This window comes from Euprymna scolopes, chromosome 35, assembly GCF_053919585.1.
Source record: "Euprymna scolopes isolate OS-2025 chromosome 35, ASM5391958v1, whole genome shotgun sequence".
Taxonomy (NCBI): domain Eukaryota; kingdom Metazoa; phylum Mollusca; class Cephalopoda; order Sepiida; family Sepiolidae; genus Euprymna; species Euprymna scolopes.
The window spans coordinates 13,421,815-13,443,628 of record NC_136516.1 but is presented as its reverse complement, the minus strand read 5'-3'; the positions used below and the strand labels follow the sequence as shown (position 1 = coordinate 13,443,628).

Here is a 21,814-nt window from a genome sequence, read left to right as displayed (position 1 = left end):
TGCTACTGCACTTACTGATCCGCGCTATTTTTTAAATCGTATTTCCAAGTTTAATTAAAGTTTTATGATATATTTTTTTATTCAATCGTAAGGTTAAAGTATAGAATAGGTACAACCCACCCACCCACTCCCATGTTAAAAACGGCTTTTTAAATAATAACGTTATTATTTCAGCACGGATCATTAAGTGCATTAGTACCAAAAAAAAAAAAAAAAATTAAAAAATACAGAAAAATCTTTATGATATACGTACACGTCACGGAACGAAAATGTCACATTCCAAAAATTACGTAAATCGATCAAGTAGATTTTTTATACATATAGAAAGTCATTTTTTTTTTCTTTTTTAATATAAAATTTTACTTACTTTCTACTTTAACAACCACCTTTAAATTGACGACTTCGCAGAAAATAAATATCGCATTTAAATTTGGCGAAAACAAGTAGGTTTCCAAATATTTAGCAATGTAATATTTTATCTTATCACTGATGGTAGTGGACGCGCAACAATGGCCACCAGTCATAACACAAGGAATTACATTGCGTAATACTCGGAAAACTTGTTCACGGCAAATTTAAACGCGATATTCGTTTTCAGCATACCCGAAAATCTATAAAAGTTGTCATTTTAAAGATGATTATTAAGTTAGTAACAACTTACCTTTTTTAACGATTTTTAGCGATTAATGGTAATTCGTAGGCATTACAAGGTTGGTAATGCTATGACAAACAAACTAAATGTCACCGTGAATAGTAATGCTAGGGATAAATTGTGGCATTAAGAAAAAATAATGATACTTGGGCAGTCTATAGACCATGCTGACATAATAATGTTAACATTTAGGAAGCAATTTTTAACATTGGGAGGGGGCTTTACTAACTATTATGTAACTATTTAATAAACAAAAGATATTGTAAAAATTGAATTTAACTTGAAAATCTTATCTAAAACATAGCATGGTCTGTAAACTGCACAAATGCAAAATAAAATAAACAGAAAAGTGCATCCCTTCATTAGTGTTAACTAACCTTAATTCTGGATACCAAAATTAAACAAAATAGAACGGAAACAATTCCCATACCAGAACCATAAACAGTCAATTTCACTAGAAATGACTTTTTTTTTTTTAAATCATGGAAAAGTCTAATTTAAATACGCACTTTTTAAATATTTTTATTCACCTCAAGTAAGACACACTCCGGATAAGATAAACTAGGCTACTGTGATTAGGAGCCAGGTTTATAAGGACCATATTAAGTTGGGAGTTAGCAAGATGTTTGTTCACATTATATTTAAATTCTTGCACATTGGTAGAGAGCAGAGATGTAATTACAAAGGCAAATGGAAGAAGCTATTGGAATAGAAAGTTCTCTGGCATGTTGTGACTTCTCTATATCGACAGGGTGTGACTTTGCTGCTAGTCAGGTTTGTTGGGGGAGTATTTATCTTGAGGGCATGTAAGTGCAGTAAGTTCGGAGCCCATTTCATGAAAGTACTTGTAAAACTAGAATAGAAATTCAACACTGCTTATTTCAACCGTGTAAATTATTTATAGTGAATAGTAAAAAGAAAAAAAACAAAAAAAAACACTCACTTTTCTACATCTTCTTATCTCTGTCGAATATTCTCGTGTCACATGATAAATGTCATCACTGACTCATTCTCAACTCCTTGGCAGGAAATGACTTGGATTTATAACGCCCAATTGGCGGCTCAAAATTGCAAATGATGACAAACATTAACAATAGATTTACAAATAACAATTCGCAAGTCGTTTTTAGCCTTTAAAAAGAATTATGTACTAGTGCTGAGAATGATCCGGACGTAAATAATAACGTTATTATTTAAAAAGCCATTCTTAACATGGGGAGGGTGTTTTGTACCTATTCTATACTTCAACCTTACAATTGAATAAAAAAAACATATCATAAAACTTTAATTAAACTTGGAAATACAATTTAAAAAATAGTGCGGATCACTCTCTGCACTAGCACCAAGAATTAAAATATTTGATATTTCAACATTTTTGTAGCGACTACATTTTGGGGTTTCATTTCAAATGTCGCTATTTTACAGAGGATTAGACTAAAACAACAACTAGAACAGGGATATCATAAGAAAAGCTTAATTTTAATAATAAATGACTTTCTTTAATAATACTTTCAGATAAATACAAGACTTAGAACATACAGTTGTATTATTTAAACTATAAATAATATCCAAAAAAAAAACTATTGCTTAATGCATACAATGTATCTTATATAAGTACGAGGTGCCTAAAATAAGTTCCCAGACTTTTTTCGTATGGGTACTTTTATTAATACTACACACATGAAACTCTAGTCCCCTTCAAAGTAATCTCCTCTGGTTGCAATGCACTTGTTGTACTGTTCCAACAACTTCTGGAAGGTTCCATAGAAATCCTCTTGTGTCATCATGTCAATGACCCTCGTCACAGCCTCTTTCCTCTCCTCAATTGTCTCATAAATAATAGCCTCTAAGGTTTTCCTTGAGTTTAGGGAATAATCAAAACTCACAGTGAGCAAGATATGGACTGTAGAGAGAGTGATGGGCTGCCTTGATGCCCATCTTGGTCAAATAGTCTGTGACAAGGATGGAGCACCTTGAGACAAACTTCACACAAATCTTCTGCATCTTCAGTTCCTCACAAATAATTGTGTGTACAGTTCCCACACTGATATCAAACTGTGCACTTATTGTCTCTATAGACACACAACCGTCTTTATCCATGAAATTCTTTATTTGGCCAATCAACTCTGGTGTTCTGATTTCCTTACTCCTCCCACACCTTTCATCGTTCTTCACAGACTCCTTGTTTTCCTTTAATCTCTTATGCCACCTAAAAACTGATGCTCGATTCATGCAAGATGGTCCAAAAGCAGTCGGAAGCATTCCATATGTTTCTGTGGCATTTTTTCCAAGTTTAAAACAGAATTTTATTGCATATCTTTCTTTTAAAGTATCTTCATGCCCAAATTGCATTTTTGAAATTCACCAGCTGTGACATTCAGGCTTTAGTAGGGTGTATTCCAATCCTTGTTGTAGCTGTTTATTTGGACCTGAAATCATAAAAATTGGTATGTCATTTCATAATAAGATATATAGTAATAAAATACTAAATTTTCAAGAGTTTATGACAATTTAAAATGCCTGCACAAAAAGTGTCTGGAAAGCACCTCATATCTAGCGTAAATATGTTTAAAAAATATATTTCTCAATTCAATTATGTTCTGTGGAATTTTATGATATCTCACCAGAAAAGAAATAGATATCTGGTTTATAAATTTACACATTGGCACAATTTAAATTATGTTCTGCGTTTCAGGAAGTAGAAGAGTGCATTCCATCATTGGATACTTTGTAGGTTTTGTAAATACTTTCAAGAGATTAGATAGGCCTACAAAACTTAATACACTTGGTTTTTATCTGTTCAGGTACTCCCTTATGCTAGAAGGATGATTAAAGTTGATCCGATTCTTTCTTCAAGTTCACCAGGATCAGGAAAGGACCTTAACACGCTTCGGCATTTATGCAAAACACGAACCGCGCTGGAACAACGGTGTTATGTAGAAATCCATTCTTTACTGTTCTGTATCTTCATCGTTAATAAACTAACGCACCACAAAAATTGGATCCAACTTGAAAAATTAAATCCAAAATAAATGTCGGCTATAACAAGCCAACTTACCAGAGTATAGCTGGGGGAGGGGAGAAGTGACGATGCTCTTCTAATTTCCAAAACGAACGATTGCTTTCTAGCTATGCTAACAGATAGCAGTTCTTTTATTTCTTTTTTATTTATGGCGGCTTCAAATAACCAAAAGTTTTAGACCAATCAGAAAAAAGGTTAATTATTCTTTTTTTTTTTTTATTCTTTAAAGTTTATTATCATTTATGTATAGATACATTTTTATTTTTATTTTATATTTAATAAAAAATATCAGAAATACGACACTACAACTTCAAGGGAGTTAACTTGGTCCAAGAGAGATTACTCCTTGATAAATCTGAGCCAACAATTTAATTTCTGGCTTGAATAAAAAGTTTTATGATACCTAGAACAAAGAAAACAGTAAGTTTCTTCTGCCATATAAAAGAATCTAAATTTGAGAATTGCTTCTAGATTTGAAAACCTGAGAAGTTGTATTGAAAATGGCAACACTGCAACAACTCTGAAAGAAATGAATGGAAATGCCTATAAAATGATAAGAGTGTGAAAATATAAAATAAATTTTTGTTAAAAACAAATTTTGTATTGTATCAGCTTCTTACAAGTTCTTATTCAAAGTCCTTATTAAGAAAAAAAAAAAAATTCTAATTAATTTCATGCGAGCCACACACGATCCTCCTGATCTGAACTTTTGAAAAAAAAATCACTGTTTAAGACCACACAGACTTTGATTTTCTATTTAGATATGTTTTTTCCCTTGATGTAAGCAGTGTGCGAATTAGAATTTCTAAGTTAAATGAAGCCAATTTGCAAACAGAAAAGGATTTTTTAATGCAAGGAGCAACAATCAATAAAAAAAGTCCAATGTTTTTCTTCTGTTCATTTGAATTTTAATGGCATGAGAACATTTACATCGTTGACCGCTTATTTCTGATTAGAAAATCTCCAAAGGATTAATTACTTTGGGTAGAAATACACTAATGTTGATAGGTTTTATTGCTGAAGCTGTTTATAATAAGGTTTTGTAGGAAAACGCGCGACTTACTTGACTAGCACGTGTGCATGATTCAAAGGGTCGGTCATGGAACGAAATGAAAAAGAAAGAAAGGAAAAACTAACATGGTGAGACAGTTTGTTTTTTTGGTGAATAATCACGTGACTGTGAATGTTTATGCAAATGAGACTGGTCTATAAAAGCGGACGTGAAGCGAGCATGAGGCGAGTTGAGAGAAGGCGTCTTACTTATGCAGACGTGTGGAAATCAGCTGGAAAGATAGTTGTGTTTGGAAGTCGGAAGTTTTGACAACAGTGTCGAATTTAACCGAGAAATTGGTGATTTGAAGTGCAGAATAAATAACACTTGAGTTATTTAATTATAAGTTTACTAAACAAATAAAGAAATTTTTTTAAAAAATGAGACACGTTTAACACGTATGTGGGTTAGTACATACTGCCTGATCCCCTCTCTTATATTGTATAGTTTCTGTTCACTCTTGACAACGAAGCTTTTCAAATATCTGGCTTGTGTCTTACTTCCTGTGTAGAAGGCTACCTTTTCCTTTGTTGCCATGATAACCACATAACATGATGTAATTAAAAAATCCAAACATTAGGAAAAAAAACTATATTTAATTAATTTCACATGAGCCGCACTAATTTTTTAGTGACACTATGCCACAAGGAAAAGAAAGCCCCTTAATATGCATGGATATGGATTTTACTTACAAGTTTCTTTCGTGAGAATTTCCCTATCTAAGATTACTTCTTCGGATTACTCATTACTAGAGCTGTGACAACAGCATATTCCTTTCATTGTTTTGACTCTTGAGTATATATCCGTTAATATCTTATATGTTTTTATATAGACTGATGTGGTTCTCGGTTGATTGACTGTGTCTTACTGTGTCGGATATATACTCGAGTCAAAAGAATGAAAAAAATATGCTGTTGTCACAGCCCTACTCATTACAGACATAGAAATCTTTCCTCTGGATTATATTATTTTGTATGGGATGGTACTGGATATTAACTTCTGTTTCATTTTATCTAATTCCCGTCGGATTACCTTCCAAAGAATTTAAGTTGATTTACTTTTTAACTTGTACGGCACAATCATGTTGGCACACTGATTCTCGCCAGATCACCGAAGTTAAGCAACGTTGAGCCTGGCCAGTACCAGATGAGTGACCATTTGGGAAGGCTAGGTGCTGTAACTTCTGGGAAGGTTGGGCGTGGGGCCAGCACCCTCGCCCTGTAAAAAGAACTCCTTGCTACAAAAGCATCTAGTAAATTGTAGATGGCCTATGCCCCTCCAGGGGCTCAAAGGCCATGGATGGACTTTTTAACTTATTTTTCTTTTTCCTTTTCTAACTCTTCTCTTACTTAATTGTATTTTATTTGTCGTGACACGATGCTACAAGGAAAAAAAAAAAATTCCAGCCTGATGTCATGCCTAATGAAGATGTATATATTGTCAAAACTTTTGGAAAAGTAGAAAGTGGATCTTTGGTTTACTTTCTTCCCTTTTTTTGTTCTTCAGTTCCATGAGCGATGTTTCTCACAAATGAGAAAAAATTGCTATTTTCTGAATCAGGATACCCCTAACAAGACACATTGTCACTTGGATGTAAGGGACTACTATTTTGGAACCATGCCTAGGAAAGATTAACAAGATGCTGGTTTATGTTAAATTTAAACTTCTGCATATCAGTACAGTCAGGGAAGCTGGTGTCAGGAAGGGAATTCCAAAGTCTAGCTGTTCAAGGGAAGAAGCTATTAAAGTAGAAAATTTTCTGGCATTTAGGGACCTCAACAGTGAAGAGGTGTGATTTTGTTGCTAAGCAGGTTTGTCGGGGATACATATATCAAGGGGGAGCACAAGTGCAATGAGTTCAGAGCACATTCCATTAAAATACTTTTAAAATAAGCACAAGGATGTAATAAAAAATTACATAAGACTTCTACCCAATTATGACTGACAGAACGAGAACAATTTATCAGCATGGATCAAATAAAGAATTTGATTTAATCTTGGATTTACTTTCAACAGTAACTTTTGCTTCCCTTATTTTGTCCTTTAGTCTTCATATTCCATGAGCGATGTTTCTGACAAAGAGGAAAGAATTGCTGTTTTTTGAGGTCAGAATCTATTCCATCTAACACTTATCGTTGGCAAATTTTTGCCTTTGAAGTAGTATTTTCTTAGTTCCTTTCATCAAGTGGTTTCATGTCTTGTCTGAAGCGATTTTCATAAAAAAATATGTTGATGTTAAATCTCTACTATTATATAAAAGGAACTTTGTCTGAGTTCGTTCCCTATGGATTCAAAAACGATTTTTATGAAATTTCACATGGAGGTATTTCATGTGCCTGGCAGTGTTCTTAGATAAGTTTTTCATCAGAATATCTTTGATAAGTATTGATACTCGAAATAATTCAATGAAAGAAGGAACAGGCGATTGTGACAATAGTTAACACCTTAGAAACCTGCACATCACAAGTCTATTTGAAAAGTTTTATTCCCACACAAGCCGAAAGGCCCGACATATAAAATCAGATATGAATGTTTCTATTTTGAACGCAATTGAAGCATAATACTTGACTTTTCCATTTTAAACCTTAATTCAAGCCATTATATATACAAAAATAATTTTATAAAATCAACAGTAGGTTCTCTATAGCACAATGACATTATGGACTAGAGCAGACAATTGATTTGATTGAAAAAATGGACGATTTCACTGATTTAGATGACAATAAAAATACAGAATGTGAAACATTCGTTAATCATCATCCAATCTCAGGCAATTTCCGGTCTCCCTACTAGTTTTTAAATAAATGTTTACTTTTTTTTTTTAAATCTGCTTTGTATTGGCTTTTTAACTTACAAATTTTTGTTTGTTTGAATTTTCATAAAACATTTCTTTGATGAGAAGAGTTCAACAACTAATCATTAATTTCTGCTTGTGTACATCTTAATAATTAAAAATCAAATTCCATCTCCCTCCTCCCTTTTCCTTAGTTATAAATAACAGGAATTCTTTATATTTTCCAGCTTTTTTTAAATAATTGGATAAAAACTGCAGATAATCAGAAAGAATATGGAGGCTGCAGAAGTAAGAAGACTACGAGAGGAACAAGGCAGAGCCATTCAAGTTACAAACGACGAAATTGACAAATGGTATTCATTTCACATTTGTTTTTTTATCTAATCATAATCTTTTGTTTTCATTTGGTTTTTAGTGCAAATGTTTTGGACTCTGAGGTGGGAAACATAAAACTATAAATTAGTGAACGAATATTGTCCACACCCTGTATATATTCTCTGCCTTTTTATATATATATATATATATATATTTATATATATATATATATATATATATATATATATATATATATATATATATATATTTATATATATATATATATATATATATATATATATTTATATATATATATATATATATATATATATATATTTATATATATATATATATATATATATATATATATATATATATTTATATATATATATATATATATATATATATATATATATATATATATATATACACAAGTTAGAAAAGCATTTCATCCAAGGCATGAAAATTGTTAAACAAAATGTTTTTACTATAGGCTTTAAAAATAAAGGTACAAGATTCAATTTGAAATTTATTTATCTTCAAAGTGCATTAATGATTTAATACCTTACTTTGTAAAATGTATAAAAGTGCACTTTGAAGATAATAAATTTCAAATTGAATCTTGTACCTTTATTTTTAAAGTCTATAGTAAAAACATTTTGCTTAACAATTTTCATGCCTTGGATGAAATGCTTTTCTAACTTGTATCTTTTTAAGATTATATTTTATTTAATTTATTAATTTGGATTAAAAAAAATGAATGTGGTTTTGCATGTATTTATAAAAACTCTCCTACTCTCTATTTCAGTTTGTATTTCTCCTCACACTACAACTCTTTTTTTGCATCTCCTTCTTTGTCATACATGTCTGAATAATGAGAAAATCTGAATTTTTTTAACAAAAACTTTAAAATAACTTTTTTAGATTAAATTTTTTTTAACTTCTTTCAGAATAGAAAATCTTTACAATTTAATAAGGAACATATTTCATATAGGTTTCATTAAAAATATTCAGTAGATAACGAGAAAAATAGAGATGAAAATTTCAAAAGGACAGTATAACTGGTTACGGTCAATAGTAGTCCTCACCAGTGAAAGTCTTTGTTATTCTATCATCATTATTAGTTAAAACATTTTGTGTCCTGCTCTTTCGCGCGAGGACTAATATATATAAAATAAGAATTACTGTTAAGTTTACTAAAATGATCCAAGATGGCAAAACTAAAGTAAATTATAAATATTAAAGAATTAATATTTATAAAGTAATCTCAACCAGATGTAAAAGCTTGATAAAACCAAATAGGAGATAGAGCTTATAATAGGATTAAGGACTATCCACTTATTTAGTGTTTCCTTTTTAAAATCAAATATGTTTTTAACTCTTTTTCAAAGTGTTTTTAACATGTTTTATTAACTACTTGTTCTTATATATATATATATAAGGTAAAATTAAAAGCCAAGAACAATGCGAGATTTTTTTTTTATATAGAGTAAAATTAAATGCAAACAAAAGAAATAAAGTTCTTTTTTTTGTTGTTTGTTTTTTCTTTTTCACACAAATTTTAACTCTAAACAACAGTAATTTTTTTTTTTTTCTGTTGTATTCACCATTGAATACAACAGAAAAAAAAAAAAAAATTACTGTTATTTAGAGTTAAAATTTGTGTGAAAAAGAAAAAACAAACAACAAAAAAAAAGAACTTTATTTCTTTTGTTTGCATTTAATTTTACTCTATATATATAAAAAAAAAAAAATCTCGCATTGTTCTTGGCTTTTAATTTTACCTTATAATTTTCTTCAACAATGCTTCAAGCAAACTACAACCTACTTATATATATATATATATATATATATATATATATATATATATATATATATATATATATATATATATACACACTAGCAAGGAGACCCGACATTGCCCGGGAGTGAATGATGATGAACAAATGCTTCATAATCCCATATTTTATTGATTGTCATCAAAATCAATCGATTGCCTGGCCTATCATGGTGCACCAAGAGCAGTGATTTAGTCCACAATACATTGTAGTCTACATTGCACAATAAACAGAAACATTCATTTCGAACGCGCCCATGTCATATCAAAGAACCTACTGCCGATTTTATATCATCAAATGGAAATGGAATATTCTTGTCTTTTCTAGGGCGACAATTTTATTGTTCCACCCTGTATATTTCATTCTTTTGAGCATAAAATATATGAATTGACTTGTATTGTGAAAAAAAGACTTGATTTGTATAATTGTTTCTTTCAGGAAAAAATTGAACAATGATTATGAGAACCTTTCCAGTCGTTTATTGACGCTGCCAAACAAAATCACACATGAAGTTATGGTAAGATATCTTTCTGTATATGAAATATGAACTAGAAAAAAATATATTGAGCTCACTCGAGTTTGCAAAGTTAAAAGCCAAGTATGTCCAAGGATGGAATACTGCTGCCATGTGGCCAAAGAGAATAGTGATCTCAATGAGTTGGTAATTAACTTTGTCCGGGTGGAGGATATTGGCACAATGGACGAAATAAAAATTTTTAAAAAAGATAGAAAAGAGGTGGGATTGAACTCAAAAATGTAAGGCAATTAGTCTTTCTCGCTAACCATTAAGCCAGAGAGGATAGTGAATTCAATGAGTTGTAATTAAGAATCAAAGGAGTCTTCCCGCTTTCTGTCATTTGCGTTGTTAAGAATGGCTTCCCCATGGTGAAAATAAAAAAGATAGAGAGGTGGACCATCATCTCTTGCGAATAGTTGTAAAGCTACATAATCAAGTTCTTTTGTGCACTTAACCATAAGGGATTTACTCCTTTTGAGTTTAGATTAAGATTCTTGTATTTCTGCTGTAGTCTTTGGGTTTAACTCGGCTTCTGCCTGCTCTAAGTTTTCATTCGTTACTGTAGGTTTGCTTGAACTTAATTCATCAAACAGGCTTGAAAGAGATACAGTTTTACTTTCACTTTGATCTTCTTGACCCTGAACAGAATTTGAAGAAGTGTATCCTGCTGGTTTTGCTTCATTATCATCGAAAGAAGATGTAGAATCCAATTCTTAGTGTTTTCCATGTCATTCTTTTGAAATTTAAATTTGAATCATGGATCTAGGAAAGTAGACACAAGCTTTTATCATTTAGATAGGACTAGCGGGGAGAACTCTGTTGCCTGAGTAGAGGATATTGACACAAGGGCAAAGTGATGTTAAGAATGGCTTCCACGTGGTTAAGATAATAATTAAAAAAAAAAGATAGAGAGGTGGGTAATTAGTTTTCCACGCTAACCATTAGGCCAAAGAGGATAGTGAATTCAATGAGTTGGTAATTAACTTTGCCCGGGTGGACGATATTGGTACAAGGACGAAAGAAAATTTTTTAAAAAAGATAGAAAAGAGGTGGGATTGAACTCAAAAATGTAAGGTAATTAGTCTTCCTCACTAACTATTAAGCCAGAGAAGATAGTGAATTCAATGAGTTGGTAATTAAGAATCAAAGGAGTCTTTCCGCTTTCTGTCGTTTGCGTTTGAATAGTTTCACTTTATTCTATGAAAAAGACAAATAAACACTCGACAACAGAATTTTTTTTAACTTGATCAAAAAAAAAAGGAAAGAAACGGTGTCCGTTTGCAAATCTCAAATATTATGATCTCAGAAGTATAGAAAAACTTCTTGCGGAATTTAAGCACCCATTTTGCCTTTTATATATATGGACTAGCCTGGGTACCTAGTGTTGGCCAGGGTTTGGAGATATGTGTGTTGAGCAAAAAAAAAAAAAAAAGAGTGGTAGTAGGCAGGCAGGCTCGAACCTGTACCGTGAAGGAGGAAAAGAATGTGGAAAAAAAAAACGTGACGTCTTTGCTGTTGCGTCCATTGCCAAACCAGAAGTGACAAATGTTTAAATTAAGGCTAGTCAATCGAAAAGAGGGGACGACTTTCGAAAATACTGATGGAAAAAAGCGACCCTTCTCTGTAGAAAAGTACCCAGTTGAGAGTGAAGGAATTAATGTTTTTAGCCAATTTTTCGATATTTGTCGTCCGAAGGGTTGAGCTTCAAAGCGATACTGATCTCGTGAAAATTTGTCGCCTCTGTCGGAAGTTTTAAGCAGACATACATACATTTAAATAGACAGGTGAGATTTATATATATAGACTAGCGAGGGGTACCCGGCGTTGCCCGAGTGTTGGGGGGGGGGTAAAAAAAAAGGTAAGTATGAGGATCGAACCCGAACCGTTGAGGCAAAGTTGTAAATTAAAGTGTGAAAAAAAAAACATGCGACGTTAACCATTGCCCCACCGCGAGATGCTAACGGAAACACGTTTGAATTTATTTAATTAGTTGGATTTAGCAGGGGCTCGCTTTAATGAGTAAATGAGGTCACGTTTAACTGCGGGATAGTATTCATTTACTGCTGAACGCTTTTTTTTCCCACCCCCAAGATGTTATAGGAAAAAGACTAACCCATATGTGGCGAGCGACAAATATTGAATATTTATCTTCCCGAAATTGAGCAAATTGAATAGACAGGCGAGCTTCGTTGTTAACTGTGAGATATTACGATTTATAATTGGTATAAAAAGTTTTAAAAAGCTGTGAAGCGAGCGACCGCTTCTCTGAAAGAAGCCTTTTGTAGACATACAGAAAAAGCGAACACACATACATACATACATTTTCGCTTTTATATTTATAGATTAGTACTTGTAGTGATATTCCCTATTGTTTTTAATAGACTATTCCGATCTGCTGTTTTATTGCATTACCTTTGACTATGAATCTATATCAACTGTTTTCTAAATAAATATAAAAAATTATTTTTAAACCTACAGATATTAGTATTTCATGCTTATTCAGTTTAGCAAGTGATGATTTCTGCTGGTTGGGAGATTCGAACCCAGTTACAAAATCACCTTTGACTCCGTAGGGTAGCATGTTACTTTCAGGCCAGCGAATTAAGTGTCTATGAATGCCATGTCAGCAGGCATACATTGTAAACAATCAGAGAGCATTCGATGACTGGAATGTGGTGTTTGCACTTTTTTCATAGTTCTTAAAAAAAAGGTTCAACTTTAATTTCTTAAAGGGGCTTTATAACTATTAGATTGACAAGAAAGTTCTTGTGGAATTTTTAATTTTGATTTCAAATGATGTATTTTCAAACAAGTTATTGTTATAATACCTTCACTTTATATATCATTTTAAAGAGCGTTTTTCACTCCATCTAATCATTTAAATTACAGTTGTTTTAAAACAATTATGTCTTCTTTTCAGAACATTGAATACAAGATAGAAAAAAAAGCAAATTCACACAATTATTTTATTTCAATTCAAGCTAGGCCAAAAAGCTGCTGAAACAGCTCATGATATCAACGAGGCATTTGGCCCAGAAACCACCACTGAATGCACAGCACAATGATGGTTTAAAAAATTTTCTGGTGGTGATGAGAGTCTTAAGGATCATGAGTGTAGTGGTTGGCCATCGGATGTTGACAACGATCAATTAAGAGCCTTAGTTGAAGCCAATCCATGCACAACTGTTTGAGAACTTGCTTCTAAATTAGACATAACGTATACAACGATTTTCAGCCACTGGAAAGATAAAAAAAAAATTGATAAATGGGTGCCTCACGAATTGAACGACAACCAAAAGAAATGCTGTTATGAAGTGTCCCCTTCCCTTCTTTTACGCAACAAGAACAATCTGTTTCCGGACCGAGTTGTGACTTGCAATAAAAAATGAGTTTGGTATGACAACTGGGGACACTCAGCTCAGTGGTTAGATGCCGAAAAAGCTCCACGACACTTCCCGAAGCCAGAGTTGCACCAAAAGAAGGTCATGCTGACTGTTTGGTGGTCCGCAATCGGTCTCATCCATTACAGTTGTATGAATGCAGGCAAAACCATCATAAATGGGAAGAAATAGGTGAAATGCGTGAGAAACTTTGACGACAACACCCAGCATTAGTCAACAGAAAAGGCGACAATTTTCCACGACAATGCTTCGCTGCTTATATGACATAATACACTTGTCTGCGTTGGCAAAAATGTGTTGATTCTAAATGGTGCTTATTTCGATCTATAAAGTTTTGTTTGAACCGAGATATGTTTATCTGAATTTAAAAGTTTAAAACCGCAAGAACTTTCTTGTCGATCTGATATAATATTTTTCAAATAAATGTTAACAATTATTTTTATACCTTTTTTTTTTTTTACAGGGGGGGTCACCACTTATCAAGGCCCGAAGGCCACTCAGGGATAAGGGTTATTGCGTGTACAGTAATCAATGAGATAGTATTGTAGTAATCATTAGTATTGGGGGTTTTGATAGAGTGTCTTACTTAGGGAGGGGGGCGGTTTGTCAGGAGTTTGTTTATGTTGGACTTGAAGATGTCCAAGTTGTAGTTAGGTGGGAAGCAGGCAAGCGGCAGAGAGTTCCACTGGCGTGCAGTTCCTAGAGACACACTAGTGTTTAATGCTTAAAATTCAATCAGGTTCTTGGCTGGAAGAATTCAAAGATGGTATCAGGTTTGCTCAGAAATTTTTTTGTGATTTTATCAGATTTTGAAAACTTTCACATGTGTTTTCAAGTTTACATCTGTTGGAAAGTGTGAGCCATCTGGTATCAAGTTGCAAGGTTCTTTTGGGGGATGGCTACTACACAGCGAAACATGATGGAGTATGTAAGTATCTCCACTGGACCATCTGTAAAAAATTAAACATCCAGTGTAGCAGCAAGTCCTGAGAACATCAGCCTGAAAGAACAGTTGGAAATGACTTATATACCATACATTATGATCATGTAATCCTTACAGCTACATACCTTAAAAATGCTGCTGTGAAACCTGACATAGTTATATGAAATAAGTCAGAGAGAGTGGCAACATTAGTTGAAGTCAGTGTCCCTAATGATGAAGGTCTGAACAGAGCTGAAAGGGAGAAACAGACCAAATACCAAGGTCTCATGTATGATATGAAAAGAAACTGGAATCTTAGGGAGATATCAATCATACCAGTTATTATAGGTGCCACAGGGCTTATGAAGAAGAACCTGGAGTCCTACCTAACTAATATTCATGGTGAACCAAGTACAAAAGAGATCCAGACAATTGCACTTAAGGGAACAATGAGGATACTAAAAAGAGCTCTCGGATGGTTTCAATTAAAAGCAGGGCAATGTTGGCAGCTGGTTTGGCTGCCCCATACCCAACATTATAATCTTCAAAGGAAGAAAATGAAAAAAAAGAAAAACAAAATTGGCATTGTGCCACTGATGAGCTTCCGAAATCCAAACCTCGAAATGATGCACTACCATTACAAAACAAACTGCATCTTGAAACTGGCCGAAAATTTTGGACAAGACTCTTACAAATGAGACAGAATCAGAAAACAAGTCTGCTATAAAAAAATATCTCAAAAGAGTCGGCAAAAATACACCAAGAACTTCCATTGCAAAAAAACTGGAAGAATGTGCCAACCAACAGCATGCCAAGTATTTTCTGGATTAACTCTTTCAGGAGTATAGATGACTATTTCTCGAAATACCGGGATCTGTCCTCTTCAATATACAACACAATGTGTCAGGTATTTTCTAGATGAATTCCCCCAGAACTATATGGATAAATAAGGCTCTATAGACTGACTAAAAAGAGGATCGCTCAACTATGATCAATAGAGGATTATAATGACTGCCCAAGATCAATGTTTGATGACCAATGTTTTTAAGAAAATGAGTGGGCTCAGCAATGACAACAAGTGCAGGTTCTACCACGCAGAAATAGTAAGTGTGAGCTACCTGACATCCAGTTTTAAGGTTTTGCTGGGGGACTATAATGATGCGACACAATGGAGTGCCTAAATATCTCCACTGGACGATCTGTAAAAAGTTGAATATCAAATGCAGCAGCAAGTGTTGGGAACATGTTTACCGGAAAGAACAGTTGGAAATAAGTCATACACCATTCACTACAGCTATGTAACAATGATTTTATATGCCGAGCCCTTATACTTGTGTGGTGAGAAAACTTCTCAAATGCACTTGTGATGATAGGCTGTATAAGGGTGTTAACATTGGTCAAAATCGAATTGTTCCTTCTTTAATCAGATTTTTTTTCGGTTATCGGTTTTCAATATTTATCAGAGGCATACCGATACAAAACTTATATAGGAACACTCCCAGACACAAAGTATATTCATGTGAAATTTTAAAAAATCAGCTCAGCCATTTCAGAGTCAATAGGAAACAAACTCACACACACAAAGTGCCTTTTATATATAAGTAGAGATGTGTATGTGCGTGTGTCATAATAGAAATGAAATGCAAATTTGTTTTTTTTCTTTTTTTCTCTAGGTTCCTTTTGGTCCTATGGCTTTTATGCCTGGACAGTTAGTCCATACAAATGAAATTCTTGTCCTTCTCGGAGACAATTGGTTTGCTGAGAGATCAGCCAAACAAGCTGCAGAAATTGTCACGAGGAGAAAGAAAGGTAAGATTTTTTTTTAATTACACGATTTCAAATACTCATGCAAGCTGGAGGGCCAAACCTACTTTGACTTTGAAAACGTAACTCTTATAAAGCCAATACATTGTTTAATTGAATCTGTCCTTATTCCCCATTCCATCAATAAAACAGAGGAAAGGCTTCTGTCATGTCTCTCCCCACCTATCAAAAACTATCATTAATGAAAATAATTTGGATACTGATTAATTCTAAATGTGTATGTTTGCATGCATATAGATGTATGTATATATATATAAACTTTGGTTCAATTGGTATATGAACAATACTGAAATTTAATAAGTAAATTTTAATTAAAACTTTTATATATATATATATATATATATATATAGGGGGACCCAAAAAAACGAGACCCAACTATAGTTAGGCCCTGTTTCTTAGTGTTTTGTCCGGATGAAATGAAACTTTGGTCATAACTAGTTTATTATATTCAAAACATCATATCAAAACACTAGGGGTCTTTGGCCTTTTTTTCTCCGTTCTACAGCATATGTTATAGATGGCCTCCATTTAGCTTTTGTTTTTTGGGGTCACTATATATATATATATATATATATATATACATACATACATACATATATATATGTATATATACATATTGTATATATATATATATATATATATATATATACATACATACATATATATATGTATATATACATATATACATATATATATATATATATATATATATATATATATATATAATGTGTTTTTTTTTGTATATATTGAAAATGTGAATATATTGTATATATGTACATGCCCTCATGTAATTTTCTAATTTATATAAATTCAGATATGTTGCGCTTCTCTTTAGGATATATACTCCTAAAATGATTGACCCTCTTGTCATGGACTATTTTTAGCTGTTTCACTCTTGAAAAAGCCTGCATAAAACTGGCGAAACATTTAACATTCGGGTTTTCCTCCTTCATTTTTATATTGTGTGTGTATATATATATATATATATATATATATATATATATATATATATATATATCGTGAAATTTTAGTAGAGACAATGTTTACCTAATGTAAGCAATGGAAAACTTCGATCTAGTATAAATACCAAGTATTACATAGATATTTTAATCCCAACCAAATAAAAAAGCTCAATACACAAATAATAGAGAGTGGGGCTTATTATAAGAGAAAATAAATTAAAACTGTAAGTTGAATTTTACAATCAAATTTATTGTTCGACTGAATACTCCAAGAAGCAATTTACAGAGTCCTTATTCCACAGAGTTTCAAAAGAATATTCTTGCTATTCTTCTCATCAGAGGACAGAAAGAAATCAGCAAATTATATTTGTAGCAATGCTAGAATTTGCTGGTTATGGAATTAAATGAAATTGCAATTTATTCTAGTCATGAATTGCAAAAATGTACACATCCTTTAAACAAAACAACAAGTAAAAAAAATGTAGATGTAAAAAATAATAAAAACGAACCAGGCATAAAATTGCATCAAGACTCTTTCAAAGGTGATCCTAAGACGAAAATAAATCTTTAGAAAGAATCAAGCCCAAATTTAAATCCAATTGATTAGAATTAGTCCGGTTGGAAAATTTCCAACGTGGCTGAAATTATAGAAATTGTTTTTGCGGACAGTGCAGTAGTCCAAGATAGGTTGATCCCCAGTTGAGTGGATTCGAGAAATTAGATGGATAGAAAACCCAACATGTCATCTCCCATGGTTGGCTTGATTAGAAATGATGATTTCAGACTTAATTTTTAAAAAATTAAGGTTAGGGTTAGGGTTAAAATTAATTAAATTAAGGTTAGGGTTAAAATTAATTAAATTAAGGTTAGGGTTAAAATTAATTAAATTAAGGTTAGGGTTAAAATTAATTAAATTAAGGTTAGGGTTAAAATTAATTAAATTAAGGTTAGCCTAAAAAGATTTCAGCACGTGCATGTTTCAATCATTACGACAGGATCTAATTTCTTGAATCAACATCTCTAAGTGAAAACGTTTCTGTGGAATTTCAGGTGGACTTCCACAGAAACATTTTCACTTAGAGATGTTGATTTGAGAAATTAGATCCTGTCGTAATGAGTGAAACAATTAAATTTAATTCCGCTGGACGACCTGTAAAAAGTTGAGTATCGAATGCAGCTGCAAATCTTGAGAACGTATACCAGAAAGAACGGTTGGAAATAAGTCATGGAGTCATAAAATAAGTTATTTGCGAATTATTTAGGACATCTATCCAGTCATGGCTGATGGAACAAGAGCACACTACTCCTGTGAAGTAAATAAAGGGCTCCGCTCGAAATTCCGTTCAAATTCCCGAGTTCGACAAGATACACCTGAAGAAGGTCAGAGGTTATATCGACTGAAGCGTTGTGAAAATCACACTCAAGATGAGAACAGTAGTCCGAAGAATAAAAATACAAATAACCAATCCTCATCTCAAAAATTCAGAAACGTCATAAGAAACGTCATAAGAAATGTTGGTCGAATCTGTTGACAGTCCATGTCTGGTTGTATGTTTTGAATTTCAATTTTACATCATCGTGTCGATTTTCTTAACGCCAATCTCACGTAACACTATATCGATTTTTTTTTTTTTTTTGAAAAGCAATTAACCAGCGTAAAACAGCAGAAAATAAATAATTTTGCTAAAAATCAAGAAATACTTGAGAAAATCTGTAATTTGTAAAGTAATTTTCATTAAACAAATTACGGAATAATTTGGAAAAGTATTATCGTAAAAGATAATTATTATGGTATCGTTTGGGGTTATGCTGATTGCCACTGGCACCTCAGAAGTCTGTATCATCCTTAATTTTCTTAACTCGAATAGAAAAAAAAGCAGCAGAGGCAAAAAAAAAATATGCTGGTCTTGTCGTTGCATATGTTGCATTGAATCTCACGTAACGCTATATCAATTTTTTTTTCTTTTGCAGCTATTGAAAAGCAATTATCCGATTTACGACTACAAAAAAATCTTTTGATAAACCGCACGAGTTTCACTGATGAAATACAAAATCTAAGCGAGGTATGTTTCTATTTTTTTATTTTACACGGTGATTTAACACGCAATGAGTTCACATTATTAATTCCATCGTTCCTGAATTTGTTTTATTTCCATTTTCTTTTTATACATGTTCTTTTATGAAAATCGCTCCAGACAAAGCATAAATCCACCTGATGTAAATGATGAATGGATCCATTAACCCTCTGCGGTCATGGGAGTATTGCATTATTCTATGCAGCGTGTTTGGGCCAAGAATAGTCTGGCAGCACCCATCTCACTCCAGGTTCCGAGCACGTACAGCACCTGGTATTACCAATTAGTCACCCGTTTTAGTATTGACCAGGTTCAACATCGCTTAACTTCGGTCTGTCAATCTGATTATGCCAATGTAAAAAGCTAAAAACAAATATTAGTTCAAGGTCAAAAATCAATGATAAGCGTTATATGAATTCTGAAGATTAAAGTATAGAAGGTGTGTCTTCATTATGAGAGCGAAAATCAAAATATTGAATTTCAAATAAAAGCCAATGGCATCTACTTAATTGCCAGGTCGCAGTAATGAACATATCCAAAAATTATGAAAAACAATAAGGTAGAAAATGAAGTTTTTTTTATCTCTCTTACATTTTCACCCCAAACAAGGCACAGTGCCACTTTGATATAGGGGGCTACTATCAGCAACATAAGTTTCAGGGATACTATGTAGGGAGTTGAGCAGCAAGATGTCTGTTTGCATTACAATTGAACTTCTGCATGTCAGAACAGTCGGGGAAGCAGGAACCCGGAAGGGAATTCCAAAGTCTAGCAGTTCTAGGGAAGAAACTATTGGAGTAGAAGGCTTTCTGACATCTGGGGATCTCTACTGTATAGGAATAGGACTTTGCTGTTAGTCAGGTTTGTCGGGGGTATTTGCATCGAGGGAGTACAAGAGCTTGTAGTTTATCAAAGCATTCCCCATTAAAATACATGTAAAACAGGCAGAGGAATGCAATATTTTGTCAATGGGACAGAGGTTGAAGCTTAGATGACTGTTCAGAACCTATCAGATTAGCAACTCTTTTTTGAACCTTGTCCAGGAGTGAGAGACTAGTAGCAGATGCACCAGCCCAAATGTGACAACAATATTCCATACATGGGCAAATGGTGGCCTTGTAGAGGTATAGGATACTTTCAGGTGTAAGTAACTTTCTAGCACGGTAGAGAGAGCCCACCTTCCTCGCAGCAATACTTTTGATGTATCTGTTCCAACTCGTGTCTTTTTGAACATTAAGCCGAGGAGTTTGAACAAAGTACTTTCTGGTATCTTTAGCCATAGCTATTCGTGATTGAGAAGATTTCTTGTAATTAGTAAAGAAAACGAGCTTAGTTTTGGCAGCATTGAACGTTACCATTCATTTTTGTCCCCATTCCACTACAGATTGAGGTCTTCCTCTAGGGTTTCCGTGATTGCCTTGAATATGTATTCATTCATTTTCCTTTCATGCCTGTTATAGAGAATGGTGTCATCAGGAAATATGCCCATCTCAGCGATAGTTTTATCAGGGAATTATTAATGAAAACTGTTTTCGAAAGGTTGAAGCTTGGTAAACAGTACACAACTTTTCGGTTAAAGACTCATATTTTTTTTTGCACTAAGGATAGAGTAATGGTTGATGCACAAGCTCAAATGTAGCAACAATGCTCCATGTATGGACAAATGGTGGCTTTATAAAGATATAAGAAATGGTTTTGAATTGTATGGATTTTAATTAGATGGATTTTAATTAAGTTGATTTTAATTGTACAAATTTTAATTAAATGGATTTTAATTAGACAGAAATTACTTGTACAAATTTTAATTGTATAGATTTTAATTGTGCAGATTTGAATTAGAAGATTTTAATTGTACAAATATAATTGTATAGATTTTGATTATACAAATATTAATAATAATTATGCAGATATTAATTAGATAAATTTTACTTGTACAATTTTAATTGTATAGATTTTATTTGTATGGTAAATCAGATTTTAATTGCATACATTATAATTGTATAGATTTTATTTTGATAGATTTTAATTTTATGGATTTAAATTAGATTTTAAATGTACAAATATTAATTGTATAGATTTTAATTAGATGTATTTTAATTAAATAGATTTTAATTGTATAAATCTTAATTAGATAGATTTTACGTGCATAGATTTTAATTGTACAGATTTTGATTAGATAGGTTTTAATTGCACAAATTTTAATTGTATTGATTTTAATTAGATAGATTTTAATTGTTCAAATTTTAATTGCATAGGTTTTAATTGTATGGATTTTAATTAGATAGATTTTAATTAAGTTGAGTTAATTGTACAAATGTTTTAATTGTATGGATTTTAATTAAGTAGATTTTAAATATATTACTTCTAATTGTATGGATTTTCAGAAGATAGATTTTAATTGTAAAGATTTTAATTAGAGTGATTTTAAAAGTGTAAATTCT

At 32.5% G+C, this 21,814-nt stretch overlaps 1 protein-coding gene across 1 annotated transcript in view; it reads left to right on the top strand.

Moving 5' to 3' along the window:
* Window positions 1-21,814, top strand: part of LOC145259691 (uncharacterized) — a 40,794-nt gene that overhangs the window by 381 nt on the left and 18,599 nt on the right. Inside the window, exons 2-5 of the mRNA XM_080117361.1 lie at window positions 7,747-7,872; window positions 10,111-10,189; window positions 16,186-16,321; window positions 19,270-19,361. Of these exons, the coding sequence (XP_079973487.1) occupies window positions 7,793-7,872; window positions 10,111-10,189; window positions 16,186-16,321; window positions 19,270-19,361 (387 nt within the window). The 5' untranslated portion in view covers window positions 7,747-7,792. The remainder of the gene's footprint in view (window positions 1-7,746; window positions 7,873-10,110; window positions 10,190-16,185; window positions 16,322-19,269; window positions 19,362-21,814) is intronic.